Source organism: Caloenas nicobarica, chromosome 6 (genome assembly GCF_036013445.1).
Source record: "Caloenas nicobarica isolate bCalNic1 chromosome 6, bCalNic1.hap1, whole genome shotgun sequence".
In the NCBI taxonomy this organism is placed as follows: domain Eukaryota; kingdom Metazoa; phylum Chordata; class Aves; order Columbiformes; family Columbidae; genus Caloenas; species Caloenas nicobarica.
The window spans coordinates 3,396,275-3,411,823 of record NC_088250.1 but is presented as its reverse complement, the minus strand read 5'-3'; the positions used below and the strand labels follow the sequence as shown (position 1 = coordinate 3,411,823).

Here is a 15,549-nt window from a genome sequence, read left to right as displayed (position 1 = left end):
GGTTGGACTAGATGACCTTTGAAGGTCCCTTCCAACCCGAACTATTCTCCAATTCTATGAAATTAAAAATAACCACTGGTTCGCTCCCTTTGCGGGACAACACCCAGTGCCCCTGCTTGGGGACAGCTAGTGGAACAAGAAAAACAACTCCATATCGGAAAGGGGAAAAAGGGCTGAGATGGAATGAATTCTTTTGCAAACATTAGACAATCTGCCACCTGAACTCGTGACTGAATCTCCTCCTGTGGGATTCCCCCTTTCCAGTCAAACTGCTGCAGCTGGAGTAAGAATATCGATGGTTCTCCCTCTGCTGATAATGTATGGTATGGACAGGAGTTGCATGTAAGCTATCACCTAAAAAAACCTCTGAAAATTAAATGTAACACCTGAAGTCTAAACAAATTATCTAGATTTAAGGTGAAGCTCAAAAAGCTAGGAAATGCCAGATGTATACTTACCCATTCACATGATTAATAGACATTTGGACATAGTCTTCAAATAAATGACCTCATGTAATTTTTACACCAGGCCATGTACAGAATTGGCATAAAAGGAATCAAAATTAACAATGAAAATGCAATACATATCTAGTCTTTTCAAGGGCAAGCACTCAAAAAAAATCAGAAATTAACTGTTCTATGAAAAAATCTGAGATGTGAATTTGAAATGATAAATCACAATCTGCTGGTAAGTCAACTGATCTTGAGAGGTTCAGGCTATACTTACGTCTGCAATGCATTATTTTTTGCATTAATAAGGCTCTGTTCTTGTATCTTGTCAAGTATTAACAAGGCACATTTTTCATGACCCTGTAGTTGAGAAAAAACAAAACAAAACAAAACACCAACAAAAAACCAAGTGGTGTTACTTCGCTGAGGAGTTTGAAGCAAAAGAAATGTTACATATAAAAGTGAAATTTAACAACTCAATTTGAAATACATGCTGCTCAGTTTATAAGGATGTGTAGTAGGTGAACTGGAGGAGCCTTAAAATGCTGTTTATGAACCACCATTGCTAGAATGCTTTAGCACATTTAGAAATTGAGACATTCACCCTCCATTTCAAGGCTCCTTTCATTCTATATGCATTCACCTCCTCAGCTTTCAGAGAAGACTGCTGTTCATCTTGAGAGAGTATTCAATGGATTATTTATGGATTATTTATTAGAACGACACAGTAACACAGTTTAATCTCAAAAACGAATACTATACTTTCTGGATCTTTAAATGCCTTTCTATATTATTAATAAGCTACTACAAAATCCCCTTCAGTATGAGACCTCTAACAACAAAACCTTTGAAATAATACAGATCTGGGCCTTATTTGTGGTACTGCTCCAGCACAGCAAGTTGCAGATGCTGATCCTACAGCCCTGGCAGGTGAAGGACCTCGAGAATTCAGCGAGGCTCATGTGTCTGCAGAAACTGGAGCAATCCTATCACCCTGGAATCCCGTCTGTGAATAGGAGCTAAAGAAAAAGCCCCGGAGAGGGAATCCCATGAACGTTTTTTCTTGCAGAAATAGCAGTAGCAATTGGTATTAAGAGGAAGAAAAGGTGGGAAAAGACACCACCACCAATCTAATCAATGCCTCTGGTTTTACTGCTGCAGACCATGAGGGAAAATTCTGGGTTCTTTCCACGGGAATCGAAGAATAAGAAAAAAGTTTTTTGTTTTTTTTTTCTTTGCCACTGAACCTATGTTAAGATATTTTACAGTGAGATTATTTGGTAAAATCTCAAAGGGTTTTCCATTACTTAGTTCTCCTTCCTCATGTTTCAGCTGTCATAAGAGGCATCCTTGTTTCTCAATTTACTAAACCTTGAGACAGACTTGAGAAAAAGTTTGGAACAACATTCCCTTCCTCACCACAACTTTGACCATCGCATTTCCATTGCAGAAAACCATCCAGGAGCATAAACGCACACATACATACAGACTGTGAAGAGAAGCATACAGAGGTCTTCAACTTACTTTACTGCTAGCCAAGTGCAAACATGTGTTCAAGTCCTTATCCTTTAACGTCAGGTCAGCCTTGGCAATGTTCACCAAAAAGTCTGAAGTATAGAATAGAAATCAATGAACAATGGGCAGACGAACATGTAAAAACAGAGGGAAAAAATTACTGTTTCAATATACGTGTGCATACATGCTAATCAATTAAGCCTTTATGTGATGTAAGCTTCATGAACATGAAGTGAAAATAAGGAATGAGAACAGACTAATCAGCAAGCAAAGGCAGAGCTAATAGCTGATTCAGAGTGCCTCAAACATATATTTGTTTATTTTAAAACTTCGCCATTTGCAAATCGGCACGTTCTGCCTGAATCGCCCTCTCTGGAGAAAAACTGTGGATCCTGCTTTGAGAGGGCTAAATGGATATAAAAATATATAATCAATAATATATAATCAATAATAAATTTAATTATTAACAACTAATTAATATATATTTAATAATAATAACTAATATAATAGATATAATATATAAAAATATAAAAAATGAGTCTGTGCTGTTAAAGCCAGAGAAAAGAGAATTCTGTTAAGCCAATATGACCCTAATCTGTGTGTCTATAGTATACCGTCTAGCTTGGAAAAAGCAGCTGCTGAGAGCTGCCATTTCAAGAACAGGAGTTCCTATAGTAGAGCAGAAAAAAGGGTTACACAATGTTTTTCACACATGTAGTTTCACTGGTCCATAAAATCAAGGAAGTGAACAGGAGAACAGAACTGCTACTCCCCTCGTGCTCTTTACAGTGTGCTCTTATGAGGAAATAAGACCCAAGTTTGTTATTGCAAATGTTGACCAAGACTGCTGAGAAACAACAACTGAGAAGCAAAAGAAATTTTTTACAGATAGAAAGGTAGCTTCTTACAGACATCCACACAATTTACTGTATTTGTCTTCATTCGTTTTCACGGGCGGGAAAAAAACGCCTGGCTATTTGGGATAGTAACCGCAGTAGCACTCGGCCTTCCCGAGGCCGTACGTACCCACAGCCCCGAGGTGCCCGCCGTGCGCTGCCGTCATGAGCGGTGTCCTGCCCGCCTGGTCGGCCGCGTTCACCTGCGCGCTGTGGCTCAGCAGCAGCTGCAGACACTCCACGTGGTCCCCGAAGGCGGCTGCGTGGAGGGGCGTCCTGCGGGGACACCAACGGCAGCACAGCTGTTGCTAAACAACGACAATATTCCTCTTTTCCCGAGAACCAGAAGGGGCAAGATATTTTAATTTCTTTTTTTTTTTCCTACAAAACTTAAAGTTATCACCAGGGGAAAGTTATATGAGCTAGTTATACTAGCAGCATCTGAAATCAGTTAAATAACATCTACAGTCTCTGTCCTGATGCAATAGAAACTTGAAAGAAAGGGAAGCAGAAGGTGGATGTGACAGCGTGGAGATATGACACCGTGGAGAATCTCATATTAGCAGCATATTTATTTTAGCGGAGCATACTGTGTAATATGAAAAGCAGTACAATCCCTCATTTTTATTCATCTGATTTTATTTTACAATGAGGACGGTAAAATACCGGCCCAGGTTGGCCAGAGAGGTGGTGGATGAACCATCCCTGGAGACATCCCAGGCCAGGCTGGACGGGGCTCTGAGCAACCTGAGCTGGTGCAGATGTCCCTGCTCATGGCAGGGGGGGCACTGGGCGGGCTGGGAAGGGCCCTTCAACCCAAACTATTCTGTAATTCCATGATATTTTTTTAACAAGCCTAAGATGGGAAGAACTATCAGAAAGTAACAGATCCGTTGCTTAAGAAGACTAAAATATTTTAAGTCGTAGTCAGAGATACTGCAGCGACCAGCTACAATAAGAGCATTACTATAAAATGCAGAAGGAACTCCAACTCCATCCACTTGGAAGATTATCAGTCTCCACAAGACTGAAACACTAGAATTCATTCGCTGTCTCCCCATGGTACTTGGGGTCTGAAGCGTGACTAACAGAGATGAAAGACGGTGCACAACCCAGCTCACCGTGTCACTTTGGTTTTTGCTAATCAGTAAAGGTGAGGTGGTCTTACCCTTACAGGAGTAACTAATCACCATTACTGAAGGTCTTGAATTTGTTTTAATTAATCTCTTGCTGTACCAGTATTATTCTGCTGCATAGATGTTTTCAGTTGCGTGCCCGGGAAATGCTAACATAACATTCAAGCATTTAGATAAATACTTTTCTATGTGTACGTAACACATCATTTAGCAAAGATAAACGTGTTTAAATATTTCACAAAGAAAACAGGTTCAGGGAAACAGCCCATAGTCATAGCTGTTCTAAACAAACAGAACACTGTTTCTTTTGTATTTCTTTTCATATGTGCTATGAAATGGAATACTTCATAGTATTCTTGCTTCATGTGAGCCACCATTTAACTCTGTTGCAGTGTAAACTGCTGTCTGAAAGAGTCAGGACGATAAATCTGAGCTCAGCTCTACTAGGTAAGGATTAGCTCCAGAGGTTCAGAAAGAATTATGAAAAATACTAGATGGATTCATGAAGGTGAAGTGCCATTTGTTTAGGAAACTCTTACCTTCCTTTGTCATCTTTGCAGTTGACAATGCTGGCATCGATGGCTCCGATGAGCAGTGATGCACAGTTTTCATGATCATTGATTCTGCCAAAGAAATACACTTTCAAAAAGGTAAAAAGTCTACATCTTTCCCCACTTTCCAATATTCATTTATTTCACTTCCCAGTAATATTTTTATTGGTTATTTATAAGTTATCCTAACATACCGTTGCCTTAATGCTTTTAGTCACATTTCTGATTGTTCACCGTCTCTCCATTTAACCAAACTGCCTCTGCTACCAGGAATTTCGGGCTCTAAAGCAAAGCTGATCCTGCAGTTCACTATGCACAAAGGTAACTGCAGCTCAAACCTAGGATTAAAACTGTAATACCTTCAAATCCTTTAGTCTGAATGTCAAACACACCTGGATCTGGAAGGCACTCAGTCACAGATAGCTACCTACAAAAGCTTTATTCTAACGTTTCAGGTACTGAAGCCCACATCTCTTCCAACTCACACATGTAATACTTTTCCTTGATGGATATACTCAATTAATACTCTTGCTGATTATTGTCAATCTGTCTCATTTCATTATGAAAATGAACAGTGTTTAGTAACAGTATTGGACATCTAGTATAGCTAACACATACCTATGTTTTCATTTTAAATTTGGCACAGGTCTGTAGTTGTAAGCAAGGGAAAAGAAACTAAAAAGGCAGCAGAAATGCAGCTATTTAATTGCAAGTCAGAATCTCATCAAATAGCCTAAATGTATTACATTTATGCAAACCCACTTTATTCGGCCCCTTTTTCAGCAGAAGTATTACTATAAGCACAATTTTATGATCAGCTTTAAAATTATTCACAAATAATCTAAAAAAAAAAAAAACCACCACGAAATAAAACCAAAAGCGACTCTTCTCATACTGCTACTTTTTCCGGACCTATCCTAAAGCATTTGTTACTGGAGATTTCTACTTACACAGCACAGTGCAATGGAGAGAAGCTATTACCATAGAATGTGCGGAAAAGTTTTTGTTCCAATAGTACCTCAATGCAGTTTTCATGACCTGTAAGAGATCAGAAATTTCACAGCGTTGCACAAAGCAAGTAATTCACTTAATCCATATTAGGCTTATACAGATTAGAATTTAACACTAAATTCAAAGTTGAACACAATGTGTATATGAACTCCTGTGTGATAAAATAATAAACAGGTGGTGTTTTTTTGTTTTTGGTTTGGTTTGGGGTTTTTTTAATGGCAGAAGCAAGATATCCTGTTTCCCCAAGAATAAGACCTACCCCAAAAATAAGCCCTAGCATGATTCTTCAGGATTTTGAGGACGCTTGAAATATAAGACCTACTCCAAAAATAAGCCCTAGTTACAGTTCATTTAAAAAGTCAATTAAAATAGTGTCCAGGCAGCTATACCTGTAAAAGTTAAGCATCTTTTGGAGCAAAGCAAAAATTGTGTAAGATCCTGTCTTATTTTTGCAGAAACAGGGTAGATCCAGGCTTCATTTTGAGCTTCGCAAAGTGTTAGGCTGCTTTGTTATCATGCTGCCCTAAAACTGAGGCCACATCTGAACTTGGCAGAAGTCCCCGGGTAGAACCTTACCGTTGTAAGAAGCCCAGTGCAGCGGTGTGTAACCTTGATTATCTTTCAGACCGCAGTCTTCCTCGGAAAGTGCTACCTGCAGTAATTCGCTCAGCCAAGTGGCGTGACCCCGAGCTGCCGCAAAGTGCAGAGGTGTTCTGCCTCTGGCGTCTTTACATAAAATAGATACTTCTTTCTCTAACAGCATCTGAACACACTCTTCGTGCCCAGTCATAATCTGATAACAAAGAAATGAGGAAAGAGGTTGACATAATACAGATTCTCGCCCAGGAAATATGGCATATGATTGATGCCTGTGAACACGAAAGGGCCTGGATGGGATTCAGAAGGCAGAGATGAAAGCTCCTTTGCTCCTGTGAGTACGTATGTTAACTGAGACATCAACATGTATTTGGTACTGTCTTGCAAAGGCGTTGCTTCCTAGTCTGTGCAAGGAGACTCCACTAAGTTAGGCACAAAACCAAGGAGGAGTTTAAGACTAAGGAAACAGGTGAACAAGGGGTGTGGTTCAGGGAACTGGCATCTGGCTTCTCAAAACCACGTACAAATGTGAGAGAAGAACTGAGGGGAAAAAAATATCAAGAATATCATCAGAAATAGGAAAAGCAGCTCAAACAGCTGGCCAGCTGCCATCAGTGCCCTCTGCGTCATCCATAGGTTAGCTCTGGTATCTCGGTCATGTTCATGTATTGCTATCAATACAGAACAGAAATTTTATGCCATAGCTTTTATTACAGAAGGTGTTGGACTCCTAAGCTGAACTGCTCACTGAAGTTATCAAGTTCTGCATAAGTATCATCTCTTGCATCAACTTCAGATCGGGTAAGAAGCGGACTCCTAGGAAAGATCAGATCTGCCTCGAGTTTCACTGCCTCCAGATCAAAACCTACGGCTTACTTATTTACACCATCCTCCCCAAGAAAAATGAGAATAACTGCTGGGCAGTTCTTTTAAAGAAATTGTTTTCAGAATTCATAAGGTGCTCTGTCCTAAGAATAGTGACTGCTATTGCAAAGTGTCGAGAGCCAAGAAAAACTGGCCTAATCAGTCTTTCATCTAATTAATTAAAGTGAATGTGACATAAAGTCAAAAGCAGAGCATTACTTAGAGTAGATCTGTCCTGCTTTTTACCACAGTGACTGTGCTTGGTCAGGTTTCCAGTCATTTACAGTATTCCCCACATTCAATATCCCTGTATTCATAGGTGAGTTGTAGCCACAGTAAAACAAATAATTAAGGATGATAAAAATGAAGTCACCCCTCGATGTAAAGCTGTGCATCCCAGGAGATCAGCTGCATCTACAGATGCTTCTTTTTCAAGTAATAAAGAAACAGCATCAACGTGCCCATATGCCACTGCAAGCATTAGCGGAGTTCTAGAAAAAAACAAAAAACCAACAGCACACAACAGTCAGAGCTATAAAATGACATACAACTTGCCACTGCTAAGATAAAGGAACACAGAAATCAGGAAGCCTTGCATTTCTCTCCATTCCTATCCACAAACCTGGTTCTTTCACCATACTCATCTACACAACACCCAAGTGAAGACCTTTTGTATGAAATTAAGATGTTTAACAACCAACTACCACAACTGAAACAGAAACAAACACGTTTGTAAGCAGTTTACAGAGCAACGTCATTCAAGACAATCTTAATAACCTACAATTATTGTTGCCTCCAGCGACACATGAGCTTTCCAATACCCAAGTGTTGTGAATGAATGTCCCTGCTAGTTACCAAGATGACAACCACCCAAAACATTTCTTTTGCAAATGCTGCAATTGCCTAAAGGAGATGAAGGGACATGAGGAAAATATTCAAGCCAAAGTTTGGACAAAAGTATCTTCCTTTTTATTTTTTTCTGAAAGGGATCTATTCTCTTTCCATTTCTAGATAAGACTAATACCATTTAAAATTATACGTATAGTCAGATATGTTCCAGACACCCCAAATGAGTTTTTAAAACCATTCATATTTTCCACTTTAAAATTATAATTTATTTTCCCCGTATAACTGTCATTTAAAGAGAAGTGAAATTTTTGTAGGAACATCTCAGATTCATCTGTCACCTCAGATAAACATTCTGTCTCACTGAACCAGCCCTATATACCAACTAAACCCTGAAACAGAAATGTTTTAGAAAGAAAAAGACTCTATAGAAGCATCTCAGGACCTTGTTAGTTTTTACCGAATCTGGCCTCAGCATCTATGAAAAATTGTTTAAAGTACAAAGCAAAGGCTGAGATTAATGACTAATCCTTTCCACATGGCTTAGATCAACTGAATGTGCGCTTTGTAATCTCTGCCAAACTCTAGAAGGAGAGGTGCGGGAAATACGGTATTTCAAATAAACGCTTTTTTTTTTTTAAGAAATCTGAGAGACGATTTGAATCACAGAGCTGAAAGAAAACCATCGCGAAGCAAACTTACTGTCCTTTGGCGTCTGTCACGTCAGGGTTGTCTGCAACTTCCAGCAACAACCGTAAACAGGGTGTGTGGCCATTAATGACTATAAAGAAAACAAAAAAAGCTTCATTAAAATGTTTAATTTCAGATAGTTTTCCATTGGAAAGCGTACGGATAAGAAATGTCTTTATAAAGAAGGAAAATATTCCACAACATAAGAAATGAGTATTCCCACAATTTGCTTTTAACTCGTGCCGATGAAACGGTGAGCTCGTTTTCCCCTCGACCTCAGTAAGGTGACAATTAGTTCTCTTACATACAAAAATCCCCAACGAGCAAAACAGAAATCCCGATTTTCACCACTGAGGTATCTACACACCACCTTTGACACCACCTATGTCACATCGTTCTGGCAGAGAAACGGGAGGACATCATCACATTTAAATCACTCATCCAAAAATAAACTTAGTTGCTCTACTCAGAAGAATAAAAGACATTTTTAGTTATGCTACAGACGCCTTTAGGGAAGGGAGCTCTGCAGAATCCTGTGATCCAGCCCCCGCGTCAGGTCTCCTTAACCATGGTGTTCTGCGGTTAGGCTTGTGTAACGAGCAGGAATGAAGGCAAACACGTTTGAGGGGATGGGCACACACGCCTGCTTGTTTCCTTGCAGTGAAATACATGCAAGTTTTCACTTTTGCATATGCAAATGCGCACTGCCAAGCCAGGGATTGATTCGGCAAGAACTCTGATTGATTTCTCAAAAGGTGCCAATTTACCTCTTACAGTTGCATTGCAAATAAGAAACGCTGGATACTACAGCGGCAGCACACTGAGTTTTCGATAGGTGGCATTGTTCTTTGCTAAAACACTCCTAAACAAAGTGTACTGTTACAAAACAGCATAATAAAAATCATCAGACTGCAAGTGGCTTTTCATAATGGTTGGAGATAAAAAGCTTTATTCCAGAGCTACTTTCCGCAGAACTCTGCACAGCTCTTGATCTAAGCGTTGTCTTAACAGATATTTATCCAAAGTGCACTTGTCTCCCATTTTAAAACCTCCAAATTCACGACAGTGATATATTTCCTTTACTAAGAGTTCAAATATTCAACCTGTTTGTGCAGTATTTTCCCTTCTTAAGGTACATGTTTTCTTTTGTGTCTCATTCCTGTGGGTAGCGCTTTCTTGTTTCTTGCCTATTTTTTTTTCCCTTTTTAAAAAAATGCACACCTAACTAATTTTGTTTAACTGCAGATTTAAAGAACATCTTGCTTGTATCCCTGGGAGATTTTTAAAATCTTATAAGATTTTAAATCTACTGTTTTATTTTATTTTCTTCAGTACTGCACACAAAATTGATCTGTTTGACCTTATGCTTCCAGGTTGCACTTGTATGATCATGCATGAAGAGCAAACTGATATTACAGGTATATGCATTTTAATCTAAGCAAAATTAAAACATAATCAGAAAGGCAATTAAGTCTGGCCTAGAAAATAGTTGTTATCCAATGAAGTATTAATTTTACTTCTCATTAGAGGTCACTGCTCTGCTGTACTGAGCCCCTCGATGAAGAGCCAGAGGAGCAACGTTCCCTTTGGCGCCCCTGCGTTTTATCTGACACGTACAAATTAAACAATAACCTTTAAATAAATGGCAAACTCTACATTTTCCAGTTAATTATGCACATGGCTTAATTACCACTCAACACATGTGGAATGGAGCAGACCCGCAGCAACAGCAAGCTCACCAGCTAGCTCAGGAGGAGGATTATGTCTGAAAGAGGGTGAATTTCTGCAGTGCTGCCCTTGCAAAAAGTTGACTGTTTTGAACCCCAGGACAATTTCATCACCAATGAGAGCATACCTGTATTTTCAACCATCTTTCCTCAGGAGAAGCAGTGAGGCAAGCGTTCTCTCTTTCCTTGATTTTTTGGCTGAAGAACCGTTAAGAGGGAAAACATCGTGCATCTTAAAGAGTAGGTGGTAACAGAGAGGAAATGATGGAGGAAATGAAAGAGAAGAGGAGAAAGAGAGGAGAGGCCACAAGCATGCCAGAAGCGCACGCTCACCCGAGGCGTGGAGGGGGGTCCTCTTGGTGATATTGTCTTTTACGGTGACAGAAGCGCCCTGGCTGATGAGAGCTTCCACGCACTCTGCGTGTCCTTTGAACGCGGCCAGGTCCAGAGCAGTGCGGCCCTTCTCGTCCTTAATATCCAGATCGACCAGAGACTGGAGAAGTACCTCCAAGGCTTGGTGATGACCATTATAGGCCTAGAAATACGGAAATCAGTCACGTAAAGAACACAACTCTCATCTTTCAAAGACTTTCATGTCAAACATAAAATCCATCATTATCACAGTCTCCTAAATACAGTAGAAATACCACAGTTTTCTTGATTCCTTATGACTCTTTCTTCAACTTGATTTTCCCAAATGAGACTGTAGCCAGGAAACTAAGCACGTTTTGGTGCAGGTTGCTAGCTTTCTGGGTCCAGGTGTGGAGACATTGGTGCCAACACTGCCAGACCTGGGGATGGATGACCACAGGCACCCCAATATATGAGAGGGTTTGAAACGAATGTCAGAGACACTCCAGGATGGCTGCAATTGAACTGTGAAATTGGGATGTTTTATGTAAGAACCTGTTTTTATTATATCTAGGCCTACATCCCTTCCCAGCTTTTTCAAAACAAGTCTGTGATTAAACCTGCTTCAAAGACAGAGATTAAGGAATTATTCCAGGAGATAATGCTCGAACAGTTTACACATCTCATACTTACAGCTAAATGCAAAGGACTTTTCATAGCTGCAGAATCAGATTCCTCAAATATATTGTTGGTTTTTTCCAGAAGCTAGGGGGAAAAGAAAAAAAGAAAAAGGTCTGAAAACATCTTTGCATCAGACAGGGTAAATTCTCATGGACTATAAAACTATAAAACTCTCCAGAGAGGCCAGTGAAAGCCTATGGTAGGGGCAGAGCTGACCTGCCTGCACCACATGATGGCTTATCCTAAACTCTGAGGTATGCCTGAAATTTTGGTGTAACAAATCAGTCTTTGGTAGATCTACATCAAGGACAAATTTATCCAAAAAATCAAACTGGAACACAAGCTAGTATTAATAACACATAAGGTGTCACAAATCTCTTACTACGGTGACACTAACCTGAATCCTATGGAAAAAGCTAGAAAATTAAACAATATTTTTGTTTATTTGTGTATTTTGTGCCTAGTAAAATGTCAGGACTGCGAAAGAAATGTGTGTTGATGCAATTACCACTCATAAGCAAGTGGGCGTGTGTATTAACAGGTAATACAGATTTTAACACATACCTGCAGCTAAGGAAAAAAAAAACAATCAATTTGCACACCAGTTTTTCAGTAAGTTTGAGGCAGGCTTAGGAAACACATTTGGTCTTACCATGTGGAGCCACCTCCAGTTTAAAATCTTGCTCTTCTCTTATACAAGACAGCTATAAACAGGATGAAGCAGTAGCCAGCTCTGAATACATGAATACATTCTCATTTTCTACGGTGAGTAAACAAACTAAAAAAATTCCACAAAACAAACCCAAGCACTAAGCCTGTTCCTCTGCCTGCCTAATACTGGCTTCTACTCTGAGTCCGGCCCAGCACACTAATGTAATCACTTTTAATTACATTTATCATCACCTGTTGAAACTCCAGGATCAAAATCTTAACGTAGAAATACTTTTCTTAACCTGTCAGAAGCCTCCTGGCACAAGGTTGATAATTGCCTTTTGAGTAGATGAAAAAACGCACACAGAAAATGGACAAAATTAAGGCTCTGAAGGAACAAATTGTGGGATTGGAGAACCCCTCACAAAAGGCATCTCCATGGCTTAGAGTTAAAGCAGCTTAAGCTGATGCAAACCAGGCTTAATGAGCTTATTACTCATAAAGCTGAATGTCTCCATCATAAAGTCAAGCGTAAACAAGAATTTGATGGCAAACCTGGTAGCTCACAGATACATAGCCAGACAACACCAGAAGAGAAATTATAAAGGAGAGCAAGAAGAGGAAGATTAAAGACACAGCACTAATAATTTTTAGTATGCCTTGTCAAGCACCGCTTCATAACAACTAAAACAAGGTCATCTGAAGGATAAACATCATGCTCGAAGAGACAGAAAGTACCAGGTCCAAGTAACCAAGCAAATTCCCCAGTTTCACCAGTGTTTCCATGGTCCTAAAAATGCATTTGTAGTCAATTACATGTACTTGTTAAAAGAACACAAAAAACAGCGTGTCTTTGCAGGGCTCTAGCTCCATAATGCTTCCATAATGTACCCACAGTTGCATCTGTTTCTGAAAAACGTGAACTTATCACCCAAAACCTGCGATCCATCCCTGCCTGCTAGAAGCCCGACAGCACATTTCACCGAAGACAGACAAATAAGCCTGAATTACGAACAATTTATGGTTACTGGTGGCTGATTGGAGAACGGCCCAGCACTTCTGATTTCTAATTCCTCGTGCCATTGGAATTATGTCTTTTAGCTGATTGCATTTTTACGTATTGGTTTGTCCGCAGAGTTTTAGCAGATGTCAGACCTGTGCAGAGACACTGCAAGTGAAATGGGTGCGCAGGGCTCCCTCTGGTTAGGTTAGAAGCTTTTAAAAGGTAAGGACACCCTTACTTCTCTTCCTGCCTCCTGGAAATTCCCAGCGTGACCCCTTCACTTCCCATAACGGTGCTAGTTAATACTGTACGTAATGATTTTGTAAAGTCTTCTTCACACTCAGAAACAGGAACTTGAATGGTTCGGGAGTGAGATGCAAAGTAAGCTAAAACATGTCAATTATTCCGTTCTATTGTTACAAACTAATAGCACTGCGCAACTGCTATTATAAACTGTCTTCTCTCCCCCAGTTCGGTATGAAGATTAATAACATTTACTGTTCTCACAATTTTATTTGTACAGTAAGGGTATTTACAGACATAAGAGGCTTTGCTGCTAGATTTTATTCTGGGGTTATAATAAAGGATTATATGGCTGGGGGGGGGTGGTTTCCCCCTCGCTTTTTTTTTTACTCAAATGTGCCAGTTAATGAGTCAAGGTAGTTCTTACGATTGTCCTTACAGACTGTAATATATTCTGAAATTCAGCTCTGGAGAAAAAAAAAAAAAAAAAAAGAGGCTTAATGGAGCATCTCAGTAATTTCAAATTACCATTAGGCAGAAAAGGAGCTAATTTCTTTCATCAGGCATAAAAGGTTTAAGCTACACTTTTAAAAGAACACTTGCCGCACAGCTGTCTAGTCCACAGTTTGCATTTCACCCTCCAAAATTTAAAAAAAAAAAAAAAAAAAAGAAAAAAAGAAAAAAAAAAAAAAAAGAACTGCAACCCACAGCACCGCTCATACGCACTACATTCCCAGCAATTCCTTGTCTGGCCAGCCTAAGCCACACGAGCACTCGACAGCAGGTCACTGTCTGCAGCTGAAACGTTGCCAGAAAATATGCACTGCAACAAGCAAAAGAGAGGAGACTTTGCTCCGTGCCTGCTCGTGGCACACGGCGACTACGATGTGAAGGCTGAAAGAGAATTCCCCAGTGAAGACGTCGTTACAGAGATCTCCGCTCGAGCAAGTCACGCAAGAACGTGCCGATAAGACGCGGGTAAGGTTGCAACGCGCATTGCTGTGGCTGTACAAGCCTTGGCTTGTACACAGCGCAGAGGAGGCTACTCTGTAAATCCACCCTTCAAATCCCAAGAACATTTGCTCTTGTTCCAAAGGGGCAGCAGGCTCAGCAGAAGAGCCCTCGGTCCCCACGGGCTCTGAACAAGGAAAGGGCAAACTCGCTGCCACGAGCAGCAAAAAAGCAGTGACATTTCAAGGGAGCTAAAGAGGCTTAACATCCCACCTGAAATTCTGAGCCAGGGCTGCCCTGGCGTAATTGCAAATCCCGGTTCCCCAGCTGTTGTAACCCTGACGTAACCTGCTGCAGGATTTCTCCCGTGGCAGCACTAACAGGCAGAGCTGGTCGATGTGGCGTGAAAGCAGCACGTGCTGTGCAGAGCTCCTTCTCAATAATTAAGTATTTTGACTCTTCAACAAAAAACTAAACAACATAACACACTAAACAGCACACAGTGTTCTTACTAAAGCATGAATATCAATATGATTTTCTAATTAAAGCTTTTCTTTTAAAACAATTAAAACCTATTTATACATGACACAATAATTTTGAATCACCCTGTATATCAAAGCAGTTCGGTCAATGCCCATCTTCATGACATTTATTTTTACAAGTCATAAACTTGTATAAATCCATACTATATATCTCCCGAATTCAATTTTTGGCTAAAAATTTTGGGCTTCTTGTGAGATGCAATTTCTGATCATTCAGGTCCAGGATATTAAAAAAAAAAAAAAAAAGTTAAATTTCACACAAGGTTAAACTCAATTATGGTAACTTTATCAATACTGCTATTGTTTCACCAGAGGTAAAAAGGCACGGCAGGTTTGCAGCTGACAAAAGCTATTTACTTGGTTTGCAAGTCAAATAATGTGCACATACACCACCGTGCAGCTTGGGAACTCTCCCTTAGCGCTGGCACAACCACACACTGGGAATATTGGGGTCACAGCTCAAAATAATTTGAGCATACATAAACTCCACCCAAAGACAGTATTTAAGCACCAGCTTGTTGAACAAGGACTGGATCGTCAAGGTTAACATGTTTTTAAGATACACCTGGTTGCATATATTGGAGTTTACTGCACTGCATTGCAGATTTTCACAAATTTGTGGATATCCAAAGAATCAAACAGTAACCGTGAGGAGAGTTGCTAATACGAGCGTGTGCACGTATATATCAGCAGATAAGAGCCTTCCAGAGCTGTCTGAGCACTCACCAGTTCCAAGCACTGCCGGTGCCCGTAGGCAGCAGCGTAGTGCACGGTGTTGTACCCCTCTCTGTCCTGGATGGCTGGATTGGCCTCGTTCTGCAGAAGGAACTCTAGACACCTGTGGA

At 40.2% G+C, this 15,549-nt stretch overlaps 1 protein-coding gene across 6 annotated transcripts in view; it reads right to left on the bottom strand.

Annotated features, from left to right (window-relative positions):
- The window catches only part of ANKRD44 (ankyrin repeat domain 44), a 91,993-nt gene that overhangs the window by 7,153 nt on the left and 69,291 nt on the right, over positions 1-15,549 (bottom strand). For all 6 annotated transcript variants that reach the window (XR_010606372.1, XM_065637366.1, XM_065637363.1 and 3 more), the window contains exons 16-26: positions 15,431-15,542; positions 11,327-11,398; positions 10,616-10,817; positions 8,568-8,646; positions 7,393-7,510; positions 6,135-6,351; positions 5,498-5,585; positions 4,536-4,619; positions 2,991-3,136; positions 1,974-2,056; positions 727-809 (exon numbers count right to left, since the gene is read on the bottom strand). Coding sequence is in view for 5 of the 6 variants with exons in the window: in XM_065637366.1 (XP_065493438.1) it covers positions 727-809; positions 1,974-2,056; positions 2,991-3,136; positions 4,536-4,619; positions 5,498-5,585; positions 6,135-6,351; positions 7,393-7,510; positions 8,568-8,646; positions 10,616-10,817; positions 11,327-11,398; positions 15,431-15,542 (1,284 nt within the window). In the remaining variant the exon portion in view is untranslated. The remainder of the gene's footprint in view (positions 1-726; positions 810-1,973; positions 2,057-2,990; positions 3,137-4,535; positions 4,620-5,497; positions 5,586-6,134; positions 6,352-7,392; positions 7,511-8,567; positions 8,647-10,615; positions 10,818-11,326; positions 11,399-15,430; positions 15,543-15,549) is intronic.